At 42.9% G+C, this 21,800-nt stretch overlaps 1 protein-coding gene across 2 annotated transcripts in view; it reads right to left on the reverse strand.

The window, feature by feature from the left end:
• PIP4K2A (phosphatidylinositol-5-phosphate 4-kinase type 2 alpha) overlaps positions 1 to 21,800 on the reverse strand; it is a 173,686-nt gene that overhangs the window by 54,700 nt on the left and 97,186 nt on the right. For both annotated transcript variants that reach the window (XM_032425909.1, XM_032425910.1), the window contains exons 2-3: positions 11,676 to 11,773; positions 10,254 to 10,350 (exon numbers count right to left, since the gene is read on the reverse strand). In XM_032425909.1, coding sequence (XP_032281800.1) covers positions 10,254 to 10,350; positions 11,676 to 11,773 — 195 coding nt within the window. The remainder of the gene's footprint in view (positions 1 to 10,253; positions 10,351 to 11,675; positions 11,774 to 21,800) is intronic.

Raw genomic sequence — 21,800 nt, forward strand, 5'->3', positions numbered from 1 at the left:
TTTTCATTCTCTTTTGGTGACTGGCTTCTATCTTTAAAGACTGTCCTATCCTCTGTTTTTCCCTGCTTAAAAGTGTAAGGGTTTTCTTGGCAAAGAAGGCCAAGGCTGAAACAAGTAATCCTTTACTCTGGGAATGTGAAATGCTGGGTTACTCTCCACAATGCTAAACTGTCAAGAGAGGAAGAAAGGAAAGAAAGGAAAGAAAGAGAAAAAGAAGTTAAGACAAAATCTGCAAGTTAGGACAAGATCTGCATGGAAGAAAGAAGGTCCAGCTGAAGGCACCATTTAAAAAAAAAAAATTCCTTCTCATCTTAACCATCTGATTTAAAAGACCCAGTCTGAGATGAAAATCTGATCTAACCAAAGGCCCTAAAAGCACTGCTTATAGGGACGGTTTAGTCATCTTCAAGGTAATTCCCATTTCCAAAGTAAAATATTTACTCTCAGGAATGTTCACCATTACCTACCTGTCTGTGTGTATGAGAAAGCTGCCAGGTAAAATTACCCAATGAAATCTACCTGGAGTGTGGAGCTCTACTCTCATTCCCTCATTAGAAAACAGATTCCTGAAAGAAAGAAAAGAAAAGAAAAGAAAAGAAAAGAAAAGAAAAAAGAGAAGAGAAAAGAAAAGAAAACAGATTCTTTGTCATGGACAAAGCTATATATTCTGAAATAAGTTGCCATTTTAAAAATTCAAAATCTGGGATTCCGAACCTCTCAGTTCAAAAGTGTGAACGTGCAAAACAAAGTGCTCTCTAGATATCTGGGGTCAAAGTCACAACACAATTTAAAGGCAATCCAGGGCATTCAATATATGAAATGTCCATTGGCCTTCTGAAATGTCCTCATACATCTTCCCAAGTCTAGAAGCCATCAGAAGAGAACACACTCACAAACCCACTAAGTACACGCTCATCAGAATGTTCTGGACATTGAAACCATCTCTCTATGTTTAGATTGTTCATACTTCTATTTTGTTTACTCATATTTTCTCAGGTTCATATTGCCATAAGCAGAGGCCTGATGACCTCTCAAGTTCCAAACAGGGAAGATGGTGAAGCTGGGGGACAGCATAACAGGGCATCGGACACGGGAACTTTAAAAATCAAGACTATGAATTTGGGCAAGTTAATTTAAGCTCTTTGTGCTTCAGTTTCCCTATCTACAGAAATAATGATGAGGATAATAATAATACTAGTCAAAAGTTTGGGAGTTAAATTAGAGGAATATAAAGTTTTAAAATAGTGCCTGGAATACAGTAATACTCAATAAATGATAGCTGTTATTATAAATAGCGAATTTCAACTCGGAAGAGATGTAGAAGTGCAGATCAATATTGACAGATGATTCTGCAGGCCGGGAAGTTAAAAATGAAGAAGGACTTATAGAATAAGCTTCTTCCAGTTTGCTCTTGATTCCTCTCGTCCCCTACCCTGGCCAAGCCTCTGGTTTGTATCCACTGAAAATCGAGAGCCACACACTGTCCATTTACCTTTGCAGGTTATTTCCTATAGCCCTCCTTAACAACCACTTATATTTTTACAAAAGAATTTAAAACATTTTATAAAGAACTTTCAAGTCAAAAATTCCTAACCCACAAGGTCTTCCTTCTGTCCTTGGCCTCCCGCTTACCTCCATCAAAGGGGAAAGGTGGTGGGACAAGTCTCTAAAGAAATAAAAAGCACAGGGGAAGGCAGCTGGGAGAGATGGGTGACTCCTTTCTGAGGAGGAGGAGGACGGGGAGGAGGCGGAGGAGGGGAGGAAAGTAGGCTGGATGAAGACGCCGCTGAATTTGAAGGCACAGGGGAGGGAAAGTCAGGGGAGCTCAATGTGCAGGCCTCTGTTACCTCGAGGGAGAAGCAAGAATAAGGGAGGGTGAGTGGGTGCCGCCTAAAGATGAGGGCCTGAGGAGAGGGATGGACATTTGGAAAAGCAACCTTGGAACTGACGGTCTGGGAAGTCATCTGTGTAACACACTGAGTTACCGTGATATCCACAATCCCATTCGATGCAGTGCTCTAAAAGACTCAATTCAACATTTAAAATATGGATGACTAGACATTGTCACAGTGTCTTGCTACCTCCACTGCCCAGGAAAGTCTCTCACAGGCTCTAGGTCCCAGCATGTATGGCAGAAACAGAGCGAGTTAGAAGTTAAGGGCCCCCCCCCCTCACTCTGTTACCTGATTATCTGCAAAGAAAGTTGGACTTCACGTCTCTAGGTTTCCTTCTTGCTCTACTAATTAATACTCAGTAATAGTTACTGCTGTTAGTTTGTAGAGACACAGGAAATGGACAACGATTCACTCTTAGTTTAGGGGGAAAAAATCTAATCACAAATGTAAACTAACTGCAAAATACATGCTGTATTCATTGGCCATTCATTCATTTCGTATTATAAACTATGTAATTCCTCAAATTCATTTGTTCTAAATGGGAATACTGTTATCATACCACCCTACGCTCAACAAAAAGGCAGCCAAAATCAATAGTGGAGGAAAATTAAAATCACATATTGAATGAAAACTAAGCTTAAACCGCATTCTTCTTCCTTAATAGCTTTACTGAGCTATAACTCACATACCATACAATTCACCTCTTTAAAGTGTGCAGTTCAATGGTTTTTAGTATATATAGAGCTAACCATCCCCACAATGAATTTTAGAACATTTTCATCACCTCAAAAAGAAACCCGTACCCATTAGCAGTCTCTCCCATTCCGACCCCTACCCTCCAAGCAGGAAACCACTATCCACTGTCTTACAGATTTGCCTATTCTGGACATTTCTTATAAACACACTCCTACAGTACACAGGCATCTGTGACAGGACCAAACTTTCCTCTTGGAGGTCCCTAAGGCGACCAACTTAAAGGAGACCCTGTGCTAGCTGCAGACCCTGGGCTGTCTCTGGGCAAGTGAAGGGACATTATAGGCATGCTCTGCTCGGTCCAGTGCAGTGGACACCTTACAGCCAGCAAATGTTGCTTCTTAGGATGCTCCTAAGCTTGCTGGGGAGTTAGGGAAAAAAATGAACTCTCTGACAAAACCTGAAGCTCTAGGGCAAGATGGAGGACAGGAAACAGTATGACAATTTAGTCCATTTTTGCTTGGCTCTCTTGGCTCTTGGTGAGGGAACTTATTTTTACCATTTCCATTCTGCACAGCCAAATACGTGGCTGATCTTACAACACCCTGTCCCCAAACTCAACAGCAGTGTTTGCAGCTCTGGTGGCAAGTCAGCCCTCCGCAGGAAATAAAGGAAGATCATGAGAGATGAAGCTCACTCTTGAGTGGCCTTCTTACGCTTCTAATTGGAAATTTATTGTCATTTCCCTTAAGAAAGGGATTAACGGTGCCATCCTTCCTCCCCACTCGTCTGAAGGTCTACACTGAAGATGCTTATTTCCGCAGTGGGAGGTCCGGGATTAGTGGGGCCTCCAGAAGGGTGGAGGAAATGTAAAGGTCAATTTAATTAGCTCATTCTTGCCACCCATCCTCTAGGTCTCTCCTGAAAATGTCATGATTTAGTAACCATTACGGTCCCCTGTGCATTTTTTTAAATACCCAAGCATTCTGAACACTTCTCAGAGTCTTATGTGTTTTGGGATTTTTTCCATCTTGATATGGGTTTGTAGTCCTGTTAAAAACCATGTATGAAAACTTTTTGTTTTTAATCAACAGAAAGCCACTTAAGATCAATTCCGCCATACTCCAATGTATGAAAGCCGCCACCTTGCAAAGGGAACATGTCGATATTGTATACAAGAACCTCAGTGACTGTCATCTACTCGAGATGACTTAATAACAGATTCAGAGAGTTGACAGCTGGGAGGGCCTCAGCGAACATCACGTCCTTCTCCCTCATTTCACAGATGAGAAAAGTGAGACCCACCAGGAATAAGCGACTGGAGGGAGCCACAGCATCAGTCACTGAACATCCAAGACTCAGACCAGCCTCCTTGCTCCCAGGAGATGTTCTTTTCCCTAACCCACGCTACCTGTTTCATGGACTTGAAACCTGGAAGCCGATCGCTCCCTGCTGACAGCTCAGGATTATGATTACATGCCTCAAATCACAAGGCCGGGAGCCAGGAGCAATGGCCCGGCCGAGGCTGCTTTCTGGGTTTGCATCTGACATATCTGAGAGAGCCCAGATGGTCCTCTGACCTCGTCGGAGAGGTAAAGACCAACATGCTAACTTGAACAACATCATCAAGGATTTATTAAATGCCCACTGTGTTCAAAGCCATATGTTAAGCTCTTCAGGAATTTCAAAGAAAGTCTGAGCTGTGATCCCAGGTGTAGAGTGGCTTTCATTAAAAAGGGGAGCAAGACACACTGCAATTTAACACTTATCAATAATGAAACAACTGAGAAAAGAAGAACACAAAAACGAATGGTGATGACCAGCAGAGAAAGAAGCAGAGTTGTAGGAACTTCACAGAGCACCATGAGATCTCCTTTACAAATCTCAGGTTGGCACTTGACTGACATTAAAATACCAGAGACCTGTGCCTGGGGATCATAATAAGCAGACACCACATCTAACCTGGACAGGAGCTCCCTGTGGCAGGGATGACTGTCAGCTCTTGGTTGGAAATCACGGGTCCTAACCCAAAGTGGGTTCAGTGGGGGGAAACAGAGGCCAGCAGGAAGCCTGAGTTCTTAGGTGGGGGCAGTCCATGATGGGGACAGTCACTGGTTCAACTCGTAAGAAGGAGCAGAAAAAGCACAAGGGAAAATCTGATGATGTCGACAGGTCGTGAGGGAGTTTTCCCAAAAGTCTGTCAGGAGATTGTCCAATGTGAGAAGAGCGCCTTTGGTTTTCGGCCCAGGAGGAGTTTCTGTCCCATAGGCACTGTGAGGCCCACGGAGGCTTACCAGTGAGGCCAACAAGTGTGAGGAGAAGCTGTGAGCGAGCAGGCTCAAGAGACACAACAGTTACCGAGGAAAGAAAGAGCTTATGTGGTTCAAGGAGCAAGTAAATTCCAGATGGTGACAGTACAACTAGGTCTGTCGAGAGACAAGCACTCACAAGCCAATCCCTCCCCCTGAGCACCACCCAGGCCCCCCCACTACACGACGACTAGCAAGATCACCTCTACGTTCAAAAGCCTAAAAACGCAACTGCATCTTCCGCTCTCTCCTCACCCTTTCCCCTGCCAGTGACTGGCAGCCCTGCTCTCCCAGCCCCTCAGGCTCCAACAACTCCACTCCTGTCAGGTTTCTCTTCCCCCCACCTTGGGGAGCTCTCTGCTTAACGCTGTCAGTGCCGAGGGCTTTGGTGTCCCTGGGATAGTTCATAGCCTCCTAGCTGCGTTATCTCTTTTATGCATTCTGTACATAACCACCTCAGTTATCTTTAGAAAATCCACATGTCATCACATCATTCCCCTGTGCAAATCCACAGGGCTGCTCTGGGGCTGAATAATCCAAGGGAAGTCTGCAGGCCGGTTTCTCATCTTTATCTCCACAGTCCCACCACCATCCAGTTGCTTCGCATTTCCTGAGCTCGAAGGCCACCATGCTTTGGCCCAGAAGGTTCGCTTCCCTGGATTGACCCCCCCCAAGCCCTCCCTCCTTTTCTGCCACAGATATTTCCTAAGTGCCTGCCCCGAGCCAGGCTGATGCTAAATTCTGGGCCTGCACCCCTAGACACATGAGACTCAGTCCCTGCCCTCAGACAGTTTAAGTGGTTTTTGGGAAATCTACACTTGAAAACACGGTGATAGGCTCTGTATTCTACAGATACTGGCAGATTTTTTCCCCCAAAGTTCCGTATACTCTCAAGGTCTTAACACTTGAACATTTAATTTTTAAACTTGAAACTAGAACATCAAAAGTTTAAAACATTAGCTTTTAAATTTAATTATTTTAAAATTAGAATTCTCCATTACAAATACAAAGAAGAAGATGCATCGAAGGCAAATAATGACGGATTCTAATTCAGGAGACACGGAAGGGGAAGAGTAAACCTGGTGTTATCCTCTACGAAGAACAAGAGGGCTCAGTTTCAATTATGTGGTGGGTTGAGGCTTAACTGCATCATCTCCATCTTGTAGAACTTTTTGGTTTCTGGTGGGCAATCCTCTCCGCAGCTCAGAAACTTTAAGTGACGCCTCCCTTTGACTTGCCAAGCCTGTTGTAAGAGGTTCTGATACTCTGAGAGACTGGAAAGAAGGATGCAGATTTTCTTGGAGTATGGTAAAAATCAAGATGTCTGGGTTTCTGTAAATCTCATTAGCATCTTATACAGAATCTGATATAGGATAGTTAAAACAAACAAAAACGAATTCCTTCGCCCTTTCTTCCCTTCTGCACCCCCTATAATGTCTTGCACAGAGCCTGACATGCAGTAGGTACAAATAAACAAATGCCAAGTGGTAACTGTGCATGAAATCCTCCACCGAAGGGGCACCAGTGCTTCAGGGGGCAGCAGAGGCAGAAATGGTGTCAGGAATAGTGGGGACCTCCATGGGTGCATTCATCTTAAAAGATGCCTTATCTTAAAAGTACGGTAATGCCGAGTCCCACTGGCCCGACAATGATCAGAAGAACATACTTCAACACTGAGCCTCTTATAAACCGGTGAAGTAATTTTAAGACACACTAATAAACTGGAGAAAGTTCTGAATCTGAAAGCACTGGACATATCTACACAGAGGTTTATATGTACATATGTTAAGTGATACTATTATTAATGCTGAATATTCTAGAACCACTGCTTGCATTTGTCTTTAACAGCGAGAAAAAGAAGTTTTATTTTTAAAGGACATTCAAGAAACCAAAACCAGGGGAAAGATACAAATGTTTACAGTAGGAATGCTCTTCAATTCTTTTCAAGAAGTTGAAGTTTGCTGATAGAGGTCAATGAGGTGGGCTAATTACCATGTTCCACTTGTATCAGATTCATCAATACTTTTTCAGATGCAGCAAAAGGACATCACACACACAAGGCAGGTAGACAGCCTTTAACCCTTTGATTCAATGTGAAGGTCTGAATACTAAATGAACCAGACAGCGGAGCTCCTTATTGCCACATTGATTTAATGCTGCTCATCCAATAAACAGGCACTTCAGACAAATCAACACATCAAGGCAAAGCAAAGCAGTGTGAGACCTGGTCCCCTCTAACAATCCGGTGCCGTCAAAAGATGATCAGACCCCAGGTCACTGATCTCACTTTTCAAATCAGATGGAGAAAGAGTATTTAATTTGGTACTACGTATGTCAACTGATACACGTTGCTTGTTCTGGCCATGATCAGTGCAATGTCTGGGCAGTGGTGAGTTGATGTGCCCAGCAGCTGGGATAACAGCCCCCCTAGCCCTGGCCTGTGCCCACGGCGGGGCTTCCCAGGACCTTCCCAGGACCACAGCACCTCCACCTTCAGCCCCGCAATGCCCAGCGGCCCTCAAGGTATGAACTCAGAGAAAGAGCCGGCACAATTCTTCCATTTTTCCAAACCAAGTGGCCAACCAAGTGGGGAGTGGAGCCCAAGATCACATCTATGATCTTGTCTTCAGCTTAAACTCCGGGGCCTACCCTTACTGAAAATTTTCTAAAAGGTAGAGACCTTGGAAAAGGAACATGGGGCTGGGGAGGGAAACCAGCATATATCTCTGGTTTACTAAAGTTACTAAACACCCACCTGTTTTTTTTTTTTGAATAGAAATACAGTTGCCAAAGAGAAAGCAGCAATTTAAATGCCAAAAGCACTGGGCGTAGCTGAGGAGAGGAGTGGCGTTCAAATGATTAATTATACTCACAACCAGCTCTCTATACTGATCTCTCCTGCTAAGAGCTTCAGACACTTGCCAATTAGTTACGTGAATCATCCTCTACTTGCCTGATTTGCCTTTAAAGTTGGTACAAAGCAATTTGCACTTACTTAAATATCAAGTTACATGGTTTTGTTTTTAGGGGGGGAAAGGTGAAGGAAAACTGGCTCGTATCTTGGTATTTCTGCAACTAAACTGGTCATTTTAGGAAATTTTAAAAATGACTTTCATCTGCTGCAGTACAGATTTCAGGCTGTAAAGTGTCCATTTCAAATCTCACTTAACCGGGCTGATTATGGGAAGAAATTTAAGAACTTCATTTTGGTAATGAATTGAGGAACCTAACAAGATCCTGTACCATAGGCCCTCAAAAGCCAGTTTCTGCGAAATGCCCGTGTAGCCGATTTAAAAAAAAAAAAAAGGAGAGGGACAGAGGGAAGAACACACGAGTTTAACATGGGAATCAGAGGCAGAGGAGATTTTCTTAGGACATCAAAGTTGTCAGCTATTCATTCCTTTAAAGCACTGCTTATTTTCATATGGCCTCTTTAAATGAATTAAACAGTTCTTAAATAATGTAGTATCATTTCTGTTTATTTTATACAACCTTTTTTACAATTCCAAAATTTGTTCTTTAAAAGTGACTTTTTGCGAGGGGCGCCTGGGTGGCTCAGTTGGTTAAGCATCTGCCTTCAGCTCAGGTCGTGATCCCCGGGTCCTGGGATTGAGTCCCATGTTGAGCTCCCTGCTTAGCGGGGAGTCTGCTTCTCCCTCCCCCTGCTCTTGTGCGTGCTCTCTCTCTCTCTCTCTACCTCTCAAATAAGTAAATAAAAATCTTAAAAAAAATAAATAAAAGTGACTTATTTTTTTAAATTCCAAGTCTAGATTTGACTGAAATTCTTTCTCTTACACATGAGGCCCAAATCTGAGTGCTGGCTCCACCAGTTTTTTAAAAGCAAAGCCAGCACCCACTCTACCCTGTCCCACTTCTCCTCAGCCCTCTCTGGGGTGCACCCAAGCCTCTGCTCAGAACCCACCTCTGTGGAAACCTCAGCCCTGGTCCACAGAAGAGGGAATGTCACTGGCAGCCTGGCTAGCAACACTTATTCGAAACCTGGCAGTTTGGAAGCTTCTTGTAAACCTTAGTGAGCATGCGAGAAATTCTTGGAAACTCAAGAATGGGGTGGGGCCGGGCAGGGTGGGGAGGCCCACACATCTTTAGGGAAGTGTACCAAACTAAACTCAATTTGCCTTAGGGACTCTATTCTTTAAGGGAAAATACAGGGTAAGCTGTGTTGATGTTCACCTTGTAAGGTCACTCCGGGCGGCAATATGGCACTTAATGCCGGATAAATGAGGATTTCTGATTTGGGGTAAATGAAAGAAAGTGTTTACTAGATTTGAAGGGATTTAAAATAAGTCAGTGCTTCACAGTAAAATGAATAGACTGTCCTAAAAGACCAGAAAGTAGCCCTTGCATCTCTTAACTCAGATTTTCTACTCTTAAAAAAAAACATCCTTGAGGGGGTGCGGAGCCTGGGTGGTTCAGTTAGTTGAGCATCTGCCTTCAGCTCAGGTCATGATCTCAGGGTCCTGGGATCGAGCCCCGCATCAGGTTCCCTGCTCAGTGGGGAGTCTGCTTGTTCCGCTCCCTCTGCCCCTCCTCCCCACTCGTGTTCTCTCTCTCTCAAATAAATAAATAAAATCTTTAAAAAAAAAAAAAATCCTTGGTTTTTACAAATCTGACTGGCTAACTGATGTCAGGTCCTTTCTTAGGAGAAATGACCATGGATGAGCACTTACTGAAGCACCGTGATCTCAATTTTAAAAGTCAAATTTGAGAACCAGGCATGCATAGGAAGAAAAGCGAAAGTGCACATTTTCCTGTGGTGGGCATGAAGAGCAGACGCGAGTGCTCCCCAGGCCGTTCCCGGGACTGGCAGGCTCCTGCTGGTGACAGTAGCTCTGCGGTCACTAGACCAGGACGCATCACAGTGCACCAGGTGTGGCCTCTGACAAAATGCTGCGAGCAAGAGTCAGGTTCGGCCAGTTTGAAAAGCAGCAGATCAATCAGAACAAAAATAAAATTTCTACGATTGCTAAGTGGTCTCTGCAAATACAGGAATTGGGAATTCAAGACACACATACACACTAGCACAGGCCGTTGACGCATCTGATGGCAGAAATCAAAAGGAGGTCTGCTAGCAGGACACTTCCACTGGGAAATGAGAGTATCATCTAGAACTCTCACATGTGTTCTCTTCCCAAAGAATAATCTTTTCCTACCGACTGCTAAAATCATTCTGTACAGAGGCTCCTAAGTGAAAGAACCCTTTACTTCAGAAAGAACACTGAAACATTCTTATATAAAATGAAATTACTATTATATAATTACTTGTAATAAAAAAAAAAGTAAGTCCTGTTTTACAGAGCAAAACCCATTTGAAGCAAAGGTTACAAAAGCAACTCACCTGGAAATCCTGATCATCGATGCCAAACCTCTCCCGCAGGTTACGGAAAACCATCGGGCAGTATTCCTTAAACTTGAAGTGGCTCGGCATATTTTCTCTGAAATAGTCATATTGTGGAATAAAGTTTAGCTGCACAAAATGTTAACCAGACCTGAATCTGCCACCATCTAGTTCCACATGTAGCCAAGTGCCTGGAGTTCCCCACCCCCAGAAGGCACGGGTGTGCTTCATAGGATTGACTATGACCCACAGTAAATCCAGGGGACACAGGGACAGACTGGGCACATTTATCTCCTTGCACCATCTAGGGGCCCTGGGACTAGATGACTGTTCTAATCCCGACCACTCCTTACAGCTGCTTCCCCAAGGATGAAGAAGTGGAAAGAGAAGGGGCCACACACACAGAAGGAAACGGTGAAGGGACAGCAAAGAACTTGGGGGACTGGGGACGGGCAGCAGAGCGAGTCACAGACGTGCTCCCCACACTCCTCCAGGGACTTGCTGATTAAAGCATTCAAAACAATACTATCTCTCACTCCTTGAATGACCTATTTTATGCTATATATAAATACCACATTCTAAATTCACATAGGAAAAATCCCTCCAAAAGGTCAACCTCTAAACAGTAGTAAGAGAATTAATGCATCTGCTTCACATCAGAACAACAGTCACACTAAGAAATTTCGTAATTGATCCTCATGTGGGAGGTATTTCTTGGAGGCTCACCCCACTCATTCGGAATTGCTTCCTCCTTTGTGTACATGTACACGTACACACACACACACACACACACACACCCCTCTACTGTCACACTTTGTACACCGGATTATAGTAACGTGTATATGTGTCAGGTTCCAACCACCTGACTGTGAGCCCCGTGAGGGTAGGGCCATTTCTTATACCTCCTTGTCCCTCCTGCTCTCAGGGGACAGCTAATATATAAGGTGCTCCATAATGATATCTAAAATGACATTCAAATGAAGGAGAAATAGTCTCAATGCCCAACATGGCCTCCAATTATGTTTTATAAAAATGTACCTTAACTCTTTATTGTTCTATGAAGGAGTCATTCCTGTTCATGAAATAGGCATTATTAGAGTTTTGTATAAGAGAGCTGAGGTCTATAGCTGCTAAAAATTCCAAGCAATTTACAGCTTCAAACATTTAAATTGTAATGAGAATATCACTTTTAACATATAAGATATTCATAGAGAACAATATGCCATATGGCAAAAGGATATTACCCAAGAGGGCTTGCTGCTGCTTTTCTGAAAATGACAGATGGTTATGTTTATCACAGGATTAACTTCATCAGCAAAACTTTACTCCCACCCATTGAAAAATAATGTGATTGTAGAAATTCACAAAAATCATGCTCCTGGCAGCCATGTCAGTCCTATAAAAGGCCATACTTGTACTTACTTGTTAAAAAGGTGATTGTCCACCTTTATCTTTGAATAGGCTTTGAAGTCATCCGGCATCAACATAACAGGGATTTGAACATGGCTCAGTTCATTGATCTAGAAAAATACAAAATAAATGGCACAGGTTATTACTATCGACATGGAAAGTGCTTGACTTGAACAAGGGGCTCAGGAAGAAAAGCCGGTAGACACAAGAACCTCCCGCCCACCTTCCTTCTGCTCCTATCCCAATCCATCTCTCTTGCTGCCCTCCTCACTCCCCCTTCAGGCTTCGCCACTGCCTCCAACTCACGTCCAGCTCCAACTCCCACTGCTCATCTGGGTCCGCCGCTGGGCCTGCGGGGGGCCTCTGGGGGGCAGTGGCAAGGGAGGAATCCTGGAGGGTGAACCCTCATGGCCAGCTATCCCTGCTTCTCCCATTTATCTTCCCACTTCCCCTCCAGAGCCTCAGCCCAGAGCTCCTTTGACCACACGTCCAGGACAACTACCCCTGTAAAGAAAATACCATCTGAGAAAGAGGGCTTTTCAACTTCTGACATAAATATTTGCTGAATTAATGAATGTGACCATTTCTTTAAATGTTCGGGTACTCAAAAAGCAACACTGTCATTCATGTGATCTTTACCTTTCTTACAGGAACTAAATTTAAAAATAAGTTTTGGGGTGGGGCATGAATTTACCAAAAGAGCAGCCTTCATGAAGGAAGGGAAGGAGACATACGGCCCTGGGACTAAGTAAGAGGGAGATGGGCTTGAGAGGGGTCAAGACCAGAAGTAAAGATGTGGTTGCAGAAAACAAAGGGTTGGACCCGGGCGCGTGGGTGGCTCAGTCGGATGAGCATCTGACTCTTGGTTTCGGCTCAAGTCATGATTTCAGGGTCATGAGACAGAGCCCCACGTCAGGTTCCAGCTGCGCATGGAGCCTGCATAGGATTCTCTCTCTCCCTCTGCCCTTTCCCATTCTCACTCTCTCTCTTTCTAAAATAAATAAATAAAATAAATAAAATCTTAAAAAAAAAAAGAAAACAAAAGGTTGGACCAAGTTCTGAGTTTCAGTGAATGGCAGGAACAGCTTTTGACACACAACTTTGAAAAGGTTGAACTTTCTCTTGGTTAATTATTTTTTGTCTTGGCTCCCAAGCTATACCTCCCTCGTTGCTACTAATAAAAACCACTTTAAAGATTTATACTTCCGGTAAATTCCAGAAGATTCTCAGAAGGGTTCTCAGTTACAAAAACAAAGGAAAAAATGGGTTCTTTGATAAAGCAGAGTGGTTAACACATTGCTGGGTTCCTAGAATGTAGAGAAAATCTTCAAGATGCCTTCCTTCTCCTAAAAAGAGTTTAATCCACAGGGAATGCGATGACTATCAAGCAAGCATGAACAGAGCAGTTTCTCTGAAAATAAATACCAATTTCCACATTTAGTTGGGTCAAAGGAAAGCTGGGGAGCTCAACCAAACACTTCAAACCTTAAATGAGGACACCTGAAGGAAGTAAAAGGAGTCCCAACAGGTGGGTGGAAGTAAATGCAAATGGTGTCTGGGGAAAAGCATCCTGAGTGCAGGCCTCCAGGAGTCCCACAGATTTAGTTTAACCAAACGTGAGTGCACAAAGATAATGAGAGTGGGATTCAGCAGAAACAAAAAGTATTTTCATGACTTCAGCTATTAGAATGATCAGATACAGGGCGCCCAGGTGGCTCAGTCGGTTAAGCATCTGCCTTTGGCTCAGGTCATGATTCTGGGGTCCTGCATTTGAGCCCCACGTTGGGCTCCCTGCTTAGTGGGGAGTCTGCTTCTCCCTCTCCCGCTCCCTCTTCTTGCACCCCCTTGCCGCCAAATAAATAAATAAAATCTTAAGAAAAAAAAAAGAATGATCAGATACAGAAAAGAAAACAAAAACCATGTGTAAAATGTATGAAGAAGTAAAAAATGGACTGGTAAGAATGAGTAAACTATGAGACTTTCCAAATGACCAGTCAGGTTGAAAGAGAATCCAATAAAGCTTTTACAAAATGAAAACTATAATTGGTGAACAGAAACTAAAACAAAAACAGCCCCTCATCTAGGGCTTCTGCAGGAGACCGGATAACCGGTATATTGGAGGGGAAATCTGAGGAAGTTACCCAGAATCCACAAAGAATGAAAGTGTAATATATAAAAGAATGATTAAGGAAGGGAAAATAAAAGGAGAAGAAGAATGGTTACAACAGGGGGTTTGGAGTGAGTTTACATGAAATCTTAGAGGAAGGGGATAGAGTATGGGGAAAAGACAATATTTGAAATATAATGGCTGAGTATTTCCCACCACTGATGGAAGTTATAAATCTATGGATACATAATATGCAATGTACACAAAATAGTCTAAGAAGAAATCCACACCTAGATACACTGTAATTAGACTGAAGATACCAAAATCAAAGAGAAAAGTGGCCAGAGGGAAAAGACAGAACACGAAGACGGAATGACAACCAGATGGACAGCCAACTTTTCAACAGCAAAACTGGCAGCCCAAAGACAGTGGTAGATCTTCAAAGTGAAAAAGGACTGTTTACATAAAACTGTATACTGTGGTATATTTTTGGTCCATTATCTGGGTTCCTGGCACAAATCTAAAACCCTTGGAATTTCCAGAGTGACAGGAAATATCTTCTGCTGTTCATAAGAGGCCCTTTCTGAACACCCCTGAATTTATGCTAATGAGGTGACTCAGGGTGGGGCTGGTCACCAGAATGACCAAGTAAGCACGACTTTGGCACGTTCAGCCCTGCTCACTGATCTCAGGGAAGGGGAAGGAGGTTGCCAGAGATTAAGTTCCATAAAAACTCCTGAATAAGACATGGTGAGCTTCTGGGTTGGTGAGCATATCCACACGCAAGGAGAAGGCACACCCCAGTTCCATGGGGACAGATGCTCCTGTGCTTGGGACCCTTTTGGGCCTCGGACTATGTACCTCTTCACCTGGCTGTTCATCCAGATCTCTTATAATATCCTCTATAGTAAAGTGGTAAATGTGCATAAAGGTTTTCTCTGAGTTCTGTGAGCCACTCTAGCAAATTAATCAAACCTGAGGAGGAGGTCATGGAACCTCCGATTTAGAGCCAGTAGGTGAGCAGCACAGGTGACAGCCTGGGCTTGTAGTTGGTGTCTGAAGGGAGGGCAGTCTGTGGGACAGAGCCCTTAGCCCATGGGGTCTGGTGCTGTCTCCAGGAAGCCAGTGTCAAAACTCACTGCTTTGTGGTACTGGAAAAACACACGTGGGGTGGGGCCACTGAAACTATCTTCCAAAAAATGAGAGCAAAATAAAGGCTTTTTCATAGAAACAAAAACCAAGAACTTACCGACAAAGGACCTCACTAAGGAAATGGATAAGCTTTAGTAGCATATTATTTAGACTGTAAGGATATAATTCAGAAAGTAAATGTTATGCGTGGAAGGTCTGAGATACAAAAAGAATTAGTAAGCAAATAAATTGGTAAATATGAGGATAAATAAAGTAAACATCACCTATATAAAGTAATAATGCTTAATTCATGGGATGAAAATGTACAGAAATAAACACTGAATAACAACAGAGTTTAAGTTGGGAAGCAGACGAAGTTACATGCCCTTGTATTATTCAGGAGGAGAGTAAGATATAACTTTAAGTATCATGATAACATTTAAAAGGCAAACATTAAAAAAACAGAAACAGAGTATCTAACTTCCAAACTAGTAGAAGGGGAAAAACAGAATAAGAAAACAAATAAAACTCATTATTTTAAAAAAGAGAGCAAAGAAGAAAACATAAACACTGCAAAAATGGGACAAAGGGAAAGTAAATGGTAGAAATTCATCTGGATATATACATAATCCCAATAAGCATACATACACTAGCAGTTAAAAATAGACTGTCAAAATGAGTGAAAAACTATGAGCTATATGCAAGAGAAACACCTAAAACATAACTCAAAAAGGTGGAAAGGAGCAGAAAAAACATATTAAATAGTACCAAAAATTATTGGGAAGCTAGTTGACCTTTACTAACATCAGATAAACTAATAACTTTAAGACAAAAGCATTATTAAGGATAAAGAAGGCCTGTACATAATGATAAAAGGTTCAGTTAGCCAGGAAGATAGGATTCATATTTTAAGTACCAAATTAGCCTGGACGTACACAGCAAAAACCGTTAGGACCTCAGGGAAAAGAGGCAACCCATTACTATAGAGGAAGATTTGAATATGCCTTCTGGATAGTTCAAACAGCCAAAAAATTAAGAAAGGTAAAGATTTTTAAACAATATATTGAACATCATTCACTCAATATATGCTGTACACCTATGACTGACAAGTAGTCTTCCAGATGCTTGGGATATGTGATTGAAAACAGATTAAGATGCCTGCCCTCCTGAAGCTTACATTTGAGTGCAAAGAGTCAACAAATAAAAGATACACTTAATAAATTACTTTGTTAGACATAAATTATCTACTATGTTAGAAGACTATGAAAAAAAAAAGAGCAGGATAAATGGGTAGAAAATGCCCATCACTGCATGGGTGAGGGTCACTGAAGTATTTTAAATTGGGAGGGCTGGAGTAAGCCAAGGTTTGGAAGAGAAGAGAGGTTTAAACCCCAGTGCAAAGGCCCTGGGGCAGGGTGTGCCTGGTACACTTGGGACATGGAGACCCCTGTGGCTGGAGCAGATTACCTGAGAGAGAAAGAGTAAAAGAGTTGAGATCACTGGAAAGACTGGCTTTTATTCCAAATGATATGGGAGCTGTTGCAAGGTTCTGGGCGGTGGAGTGATGACATCACTTAACTTAGGGTTTTAAAAAGATTACTGGAGGGGTGCGGTGGCCACAATTATAGAAGCATGGAGCAGTGAAAGCAGTGTAGGTAGGAAAAGGAGTATTTTTTGAAAGTGGAGCCAAGAAGATTTCCTGAAATTCTGGATGTGGGGTGTGAGAAAGACAGAAGCCAAGACCAAGTCCGAGGCAATTGGCCTGAGCAATTAGGGGGACAGAGCTGCCATCATCCAAGGTGGGGGAGAATTCCTTCTTATGCCTTTCTGAATCATGTTAAAACCGAGTGCTTTAATAATCTTTGAAAAATGACAAAATGGAAAACACACATGAAAACTATCAGGCTATTTATAACATATATATTATATATATATACATATACATATATATATATAATGTTTGGCGCCGCAGATTCTCGAACCTTATGATCAGATTAGATACCGCCACCCGTGTTTCCTGACCCACTTTGATTTTCATGTGGCACTTGATTTTTTTTTTTACACAACTGCTCAGCACCCAGCTTCCCAAAGATACCATGTCCTTGAAATGAATGCAGTACAATCTAAGTTGAATTGTGAACTCCCTCAAGTTAGTCGTTTGCATGCTATCTTACAGATGCTGAGCATCGCTGCATTTCTCTTGAAATTTCGAAAATATCCTCTGGCACTCCTGGTAAATGTGCTGCAATGCCCTCCAGCACCTTGGCAGAGTTTGGAAAGCACAGAGATAAACAGCAGACGTTTAAAACAGCAAATGATATAATCTAATTATAGAATAAAATCATCAGAATAATCCCTTAAAATTCGTGGCAATGGATCCATAACCTATAAGCACTTTAGATTCATCCCAAACAAGCTTAGTTACAACCAGCAGTTAATCCTTAACCTGTATAAACTGATGATCTCTACAAGCAGTTTTATTGCAGTAACTCCATATCAACTGCGTTTGTGCAAGGCCAAATTACAATTCTGTTCCTTTCAAATTATTTCAATAACTTAAACAGGCATCACTTTTAGTCTCCTCTATACTGTACTATTAAAATCTCCTTCATGTTATGATCCATAAAAATGTAGGCAACTGCCACTTAACAGAAACACAAGGCTAATTTAAAATCATATATTCTCTTCTATTCATTTTACCCAAGTATCTCTTTTTTTTTTTTTTTTAAGATTTTATTTATTTGACAGAGAGAGCACAAGCAGAGGGAGAGAGAGGGAGAAGCAGGCTCCCTGCTGAGCAAGGAGCCTGATGTGGGACTTGATCCCAGGACCCCGGGATCATGACCTGAGCTGAAGGCAGACACTTAACGACTGAGCCACCCAGGCGTCCCATCATTTTACCCAAGTATCTTAAATATTAAATCATTCTCAGTATATCTGTGAAAAATGAGAAAACACATATCTTTATACCAGCACTGGAATATCCAAGTTCGAAGACAAGAGAATAAGAACTGAAAATCAAGCTTTGTGACAAGTACAATTAGAACAAAGCTGGATGACTGATCAGTTTTTCTGTATCTTGTGCAAACAAGAGTGTAAATAAAAACAGAGGACGTTTACAGGGTGGCAAGGGGAAGCTGAGGAGCGATCACTTCATATCACTTTCCCCAAATTATACAGAAAAAAGTCAGAGAGAACATAATAAATTTTCCTATCACAACGTAGTCTTGGAGTGACTACCGAGAAAGCAAAACCCAATCTGAAGTAGGAGCAACCAAATCCCTGAATTGCTACAGCTCATGCTGTTGGGATCTGGATTGGCAACATTATCCTCTTTAGAAAGAAAGCAAGAAAAGAAACTTTTTTTTTTGTAAAGATTTTATTTATTTATTTGACAGAGAGAGACAGCGAGAGAGGGAACACAAGCAGGGCGAGTGGGAGAGGGAGAAGCAGGCTTCTTGCTGAGCAGGGAGCCTGATGCGGGGCTCAATCCCAGGACCCTGGGATCATGACCTGAGCCGAAGGCAGCCGCTTAACCGACTGAGCCACCCAGGCGCCCCAAAAAGAAACTTTTTGAATCCTTTCTGCTTTATAGAGTTCCTGCTCTGGAAAAAGTTTTGTGGAAAAAAAATGTGAAAACCTTTCAGCCAAAATGGAACATGCGATCTGAGAATTCGCCGATATTCACTCACCATCCATTCTTTCACCAGTGCAACACGTGAGTGTCCGCTCTGGGTTGGGCACTGCACAAACACCAGTGTTCACCCTCACGGTACTTATAGTCCAGAGGGGCATGCACATTAATTGAAGAAGTGCTCAAATGTAAAATTCCAACAGTGACAAGTGTCGGGAGAGAGAAGGACATCAGGCTAGGAGCAAGCATGACGGAGCTCAGACAAGAGCAGGAATGAGTAAAGGAGGAGCAAGACTTGAGCAGAAGGCAGGTGGGGAGGAGTTCAGGAAGTAGGGTCACAGGTGCAAAGGCCCTGTGGCAGGAGGGGGGCACACTTAACCAGAAAAATAAAAGGTTAACATGTTAGGAATGCAAAAAATCAAGAGGGCACGTGCCAGGATGGGGCTGAACAGCATGCCTCTGAGGACCATAAGAGGCTACTGTGGAACTCCAGGAGAGGACAGAAGCCTGGCACAGCGTAGAGACAGCAGATACAAAGAAAGTAGATTCCAGTGATGCTGAGGTGGTAAAAACATGGACTTGAGTGACAGGACAGACCATGATTCCATTTACTGAGTCAGAGCACTTTAAGGGAAGAGTTCAGTTTTGAACTTGTTAAATTTGATGTGCTCTTTTGACATCTTAAATGTTGATGTCAGGTAGGCAGGTGGACATGTGGATCTTTAGTTCCCAGGGGAGGCTGGGGCAGGACATAAAAATATGCATTATCCACATATAAGACAGTAGTTCTTCCTCAGGAGTAAATGAAGTAAGCTGGAGAGTGAGGGGGGGGGGCAAAAGCAGTCTTGAGGAACATTAATGGTTAATAGCATGGAGAGGAGGATGAGCCCTCAAAGGAGAAAGGGAAGCACTGTATCCCCTCAAGGACATGAGGGAGGGAGGGAGTCAAGAACAAAATAGGACAAGAACAGTGTTGACCGCTTCGAAGAAGTGGGAAGTCTAGCTGGACTGAGCACCATGGGGTCTTTGGCAACCTGAGCACGAACGGTTCTGATGGAGGCTAGCGATGGAAACCAGAGCGGAGAAGCTGAGGGGAGCAGGCGAGGGGAGAGAACGCAGATGCTGAATCTGGCTGGTTTCTAAGTCTAGAAGAGAAGGAGGGAGAGAGGCAGAGGGATGAGGGATGGAGGAGACCCCTGAGAGAAGGGAAGTTGCTTCCACAGCCCTTCTAACGGCGGGAGCGGGTGGGATCCTGTAAACGAATAGGCTGTGGGGAGGCAACTCCTCTAGCAAAAGAGGGAAAGCGACGGGGTTGTGTGGAAGCAGCCGAATCTGACTGAGGGAGGTCGGCCATTCCGTCTACTGGCAACTATCCTCTCTGGGAAGGAGGAGTTATGGGCATCCGTGGAGAGTGAGAGGCAGGTTGGGGGCGGGGGGGGGGGGGGTTGCTCAGAGGCTTGGAGAGAACACAGAGAACTTGAAAGAATGACCACAGAATGTAGGAGAACAAGTTTGAAGAGGGAAATACAGCTGGGCTTTGGGGCCGAGCAGGGTCCATCTGTAGTCTGTGACAGTTCATTTACAGGGAACCAAACAGACCCGTGGAGTGACATCCCGGGCAAAGCTCAGCCTCAGGGTGCGGGTGCAGAAGCGGAGGGTGGCTGGGGTCCCCTTCAGGTGCAAGGTTTTTGCGAGTCGAGTGTGACATAACGAGCAATGGAGTTCCAGGGTAATCACTTGGAAATGGAAAGTCAGCACCAAACACTCCCCTGTCATTGACGGGGGCAGCACCTACACACCGGGTGAGGTACAAAGCCGAGAGAGAAGAAATGCTGGTGTCTAGACAGTAAGTGCCACAGGAACCATGAGCAGGGAGGCGCTGTGGCAGGTGTGACGGCTCCTGGGAGGGAGTGAAGCCCAATGTGGCTCTCGACGGACGGAGAGATGTGACTAGTGTTTCATTTAAATGTCTGGAAAATGCATACTTTTAGTTACTGTGACAAATCCCAGGTTCACAAATCAGAACACCCCAGGATGTGGGGAATGTTTCGCCCTCATTATTAGAGAAGAAAAAAGAAATGGAATGTGATTATACTCACTCCTTGGTTTACACAGAGTCATAAGATGATGAAATTAAAAGAGAATCTTAGAGATCCTAGCCTAGTCTCTCATTTTGCAGATTACGATGTGTCCTGGTATATCTACCCCTTTATAATCGAGTAGCAGCTCCATTCTAAGTTATATCAGACGGCTACTTCTTGGGCATCTTATCTTTCTTTCATTCATGATGGCTTCACGTTTCCTCTGGGTTTCTGTTTTCCCCAGAAATTCTCCCCCCAAACCACTGGGTCAGGTTACGAGTAGCTAGATCTCATGATCTGTGAACAAATACTTCACAAACCAGAGGATCTACCATTTAAAAGCTTTTAATTAGTAAACACTATTTTTCAACAGTGTGCCCATGAGCCCCTATATTATCTTCTTCTATAAGCTCACCTGTACACAATATTCATTGGTTTCACCAAAATGTATTAATTATATGGCTGCCCAATAATTGAAAGGCTATTTAACTTTCTGGATAATCTCTCCTTTAGTCTGACATTACACAAATCAAAATATATCCTTGTTTCTAGTTCACATTCTTGAGCTCATGGTAATGACAATGAGTTACCATCTTGAATAAGGTTAAGTTAATCCTATCTGTTAATTTCTATTTTCCACACACAGCTTTGGGTTGTGAACACTATTTCAGGACAAAATTCTTGGGTTTCAAAGTCTTCAGGGTGAGAAAACTTTAATAGTTTGACATTCTATCCAGCCCAACCATTCCATATGGCCCACCCCAAAATTGGTAGCAAAACTCATAGTTTTATCATCACTAGTTTACATTTGCAATTATTAGTACTTAACAAAGCATTAGCACTTTTTTCTTTCTTTATAGCTACTTACATAGGGAACACACATACACAGTTATATTGATATATGCTACATAATATCCATGAAAGGAAATAAAACAATTGTGTCCACCATTACTACTCGGAAGGAAGGAATGACACACACCTCCCATAAAAGTAAGCATACATTATGAAATACAGGTAGTTTTAAATTTATGGAGATAAAAGTTGTTTTGGAGTTTATTCAAATTTTATTAGGTTAACTATACACTGAAAGCACTAGTTATGTTATTAAGGCCACATTTAAGGTTCTTCAGGTTGCAAATAATTAACTCTCATAACAGAAGTGCAATACCACTTTATACTTATGA

The sequence above is a fragment of the Phoca vitulina genome, unplaced genomic scaffold, assembly GCF_004348235.1.
Source record: "Phoca vitulina isolate PV1807 unplaced genomic scaffold, GSC_HSeal_1.0 scaffold33, whole genome shotgun sequence".
Lineage (NCBI taxonomy): Eukaryota > Metazoa > Chordata > Mammalia > Carnivora > Phocidae > Phoca > Phoca vitulina.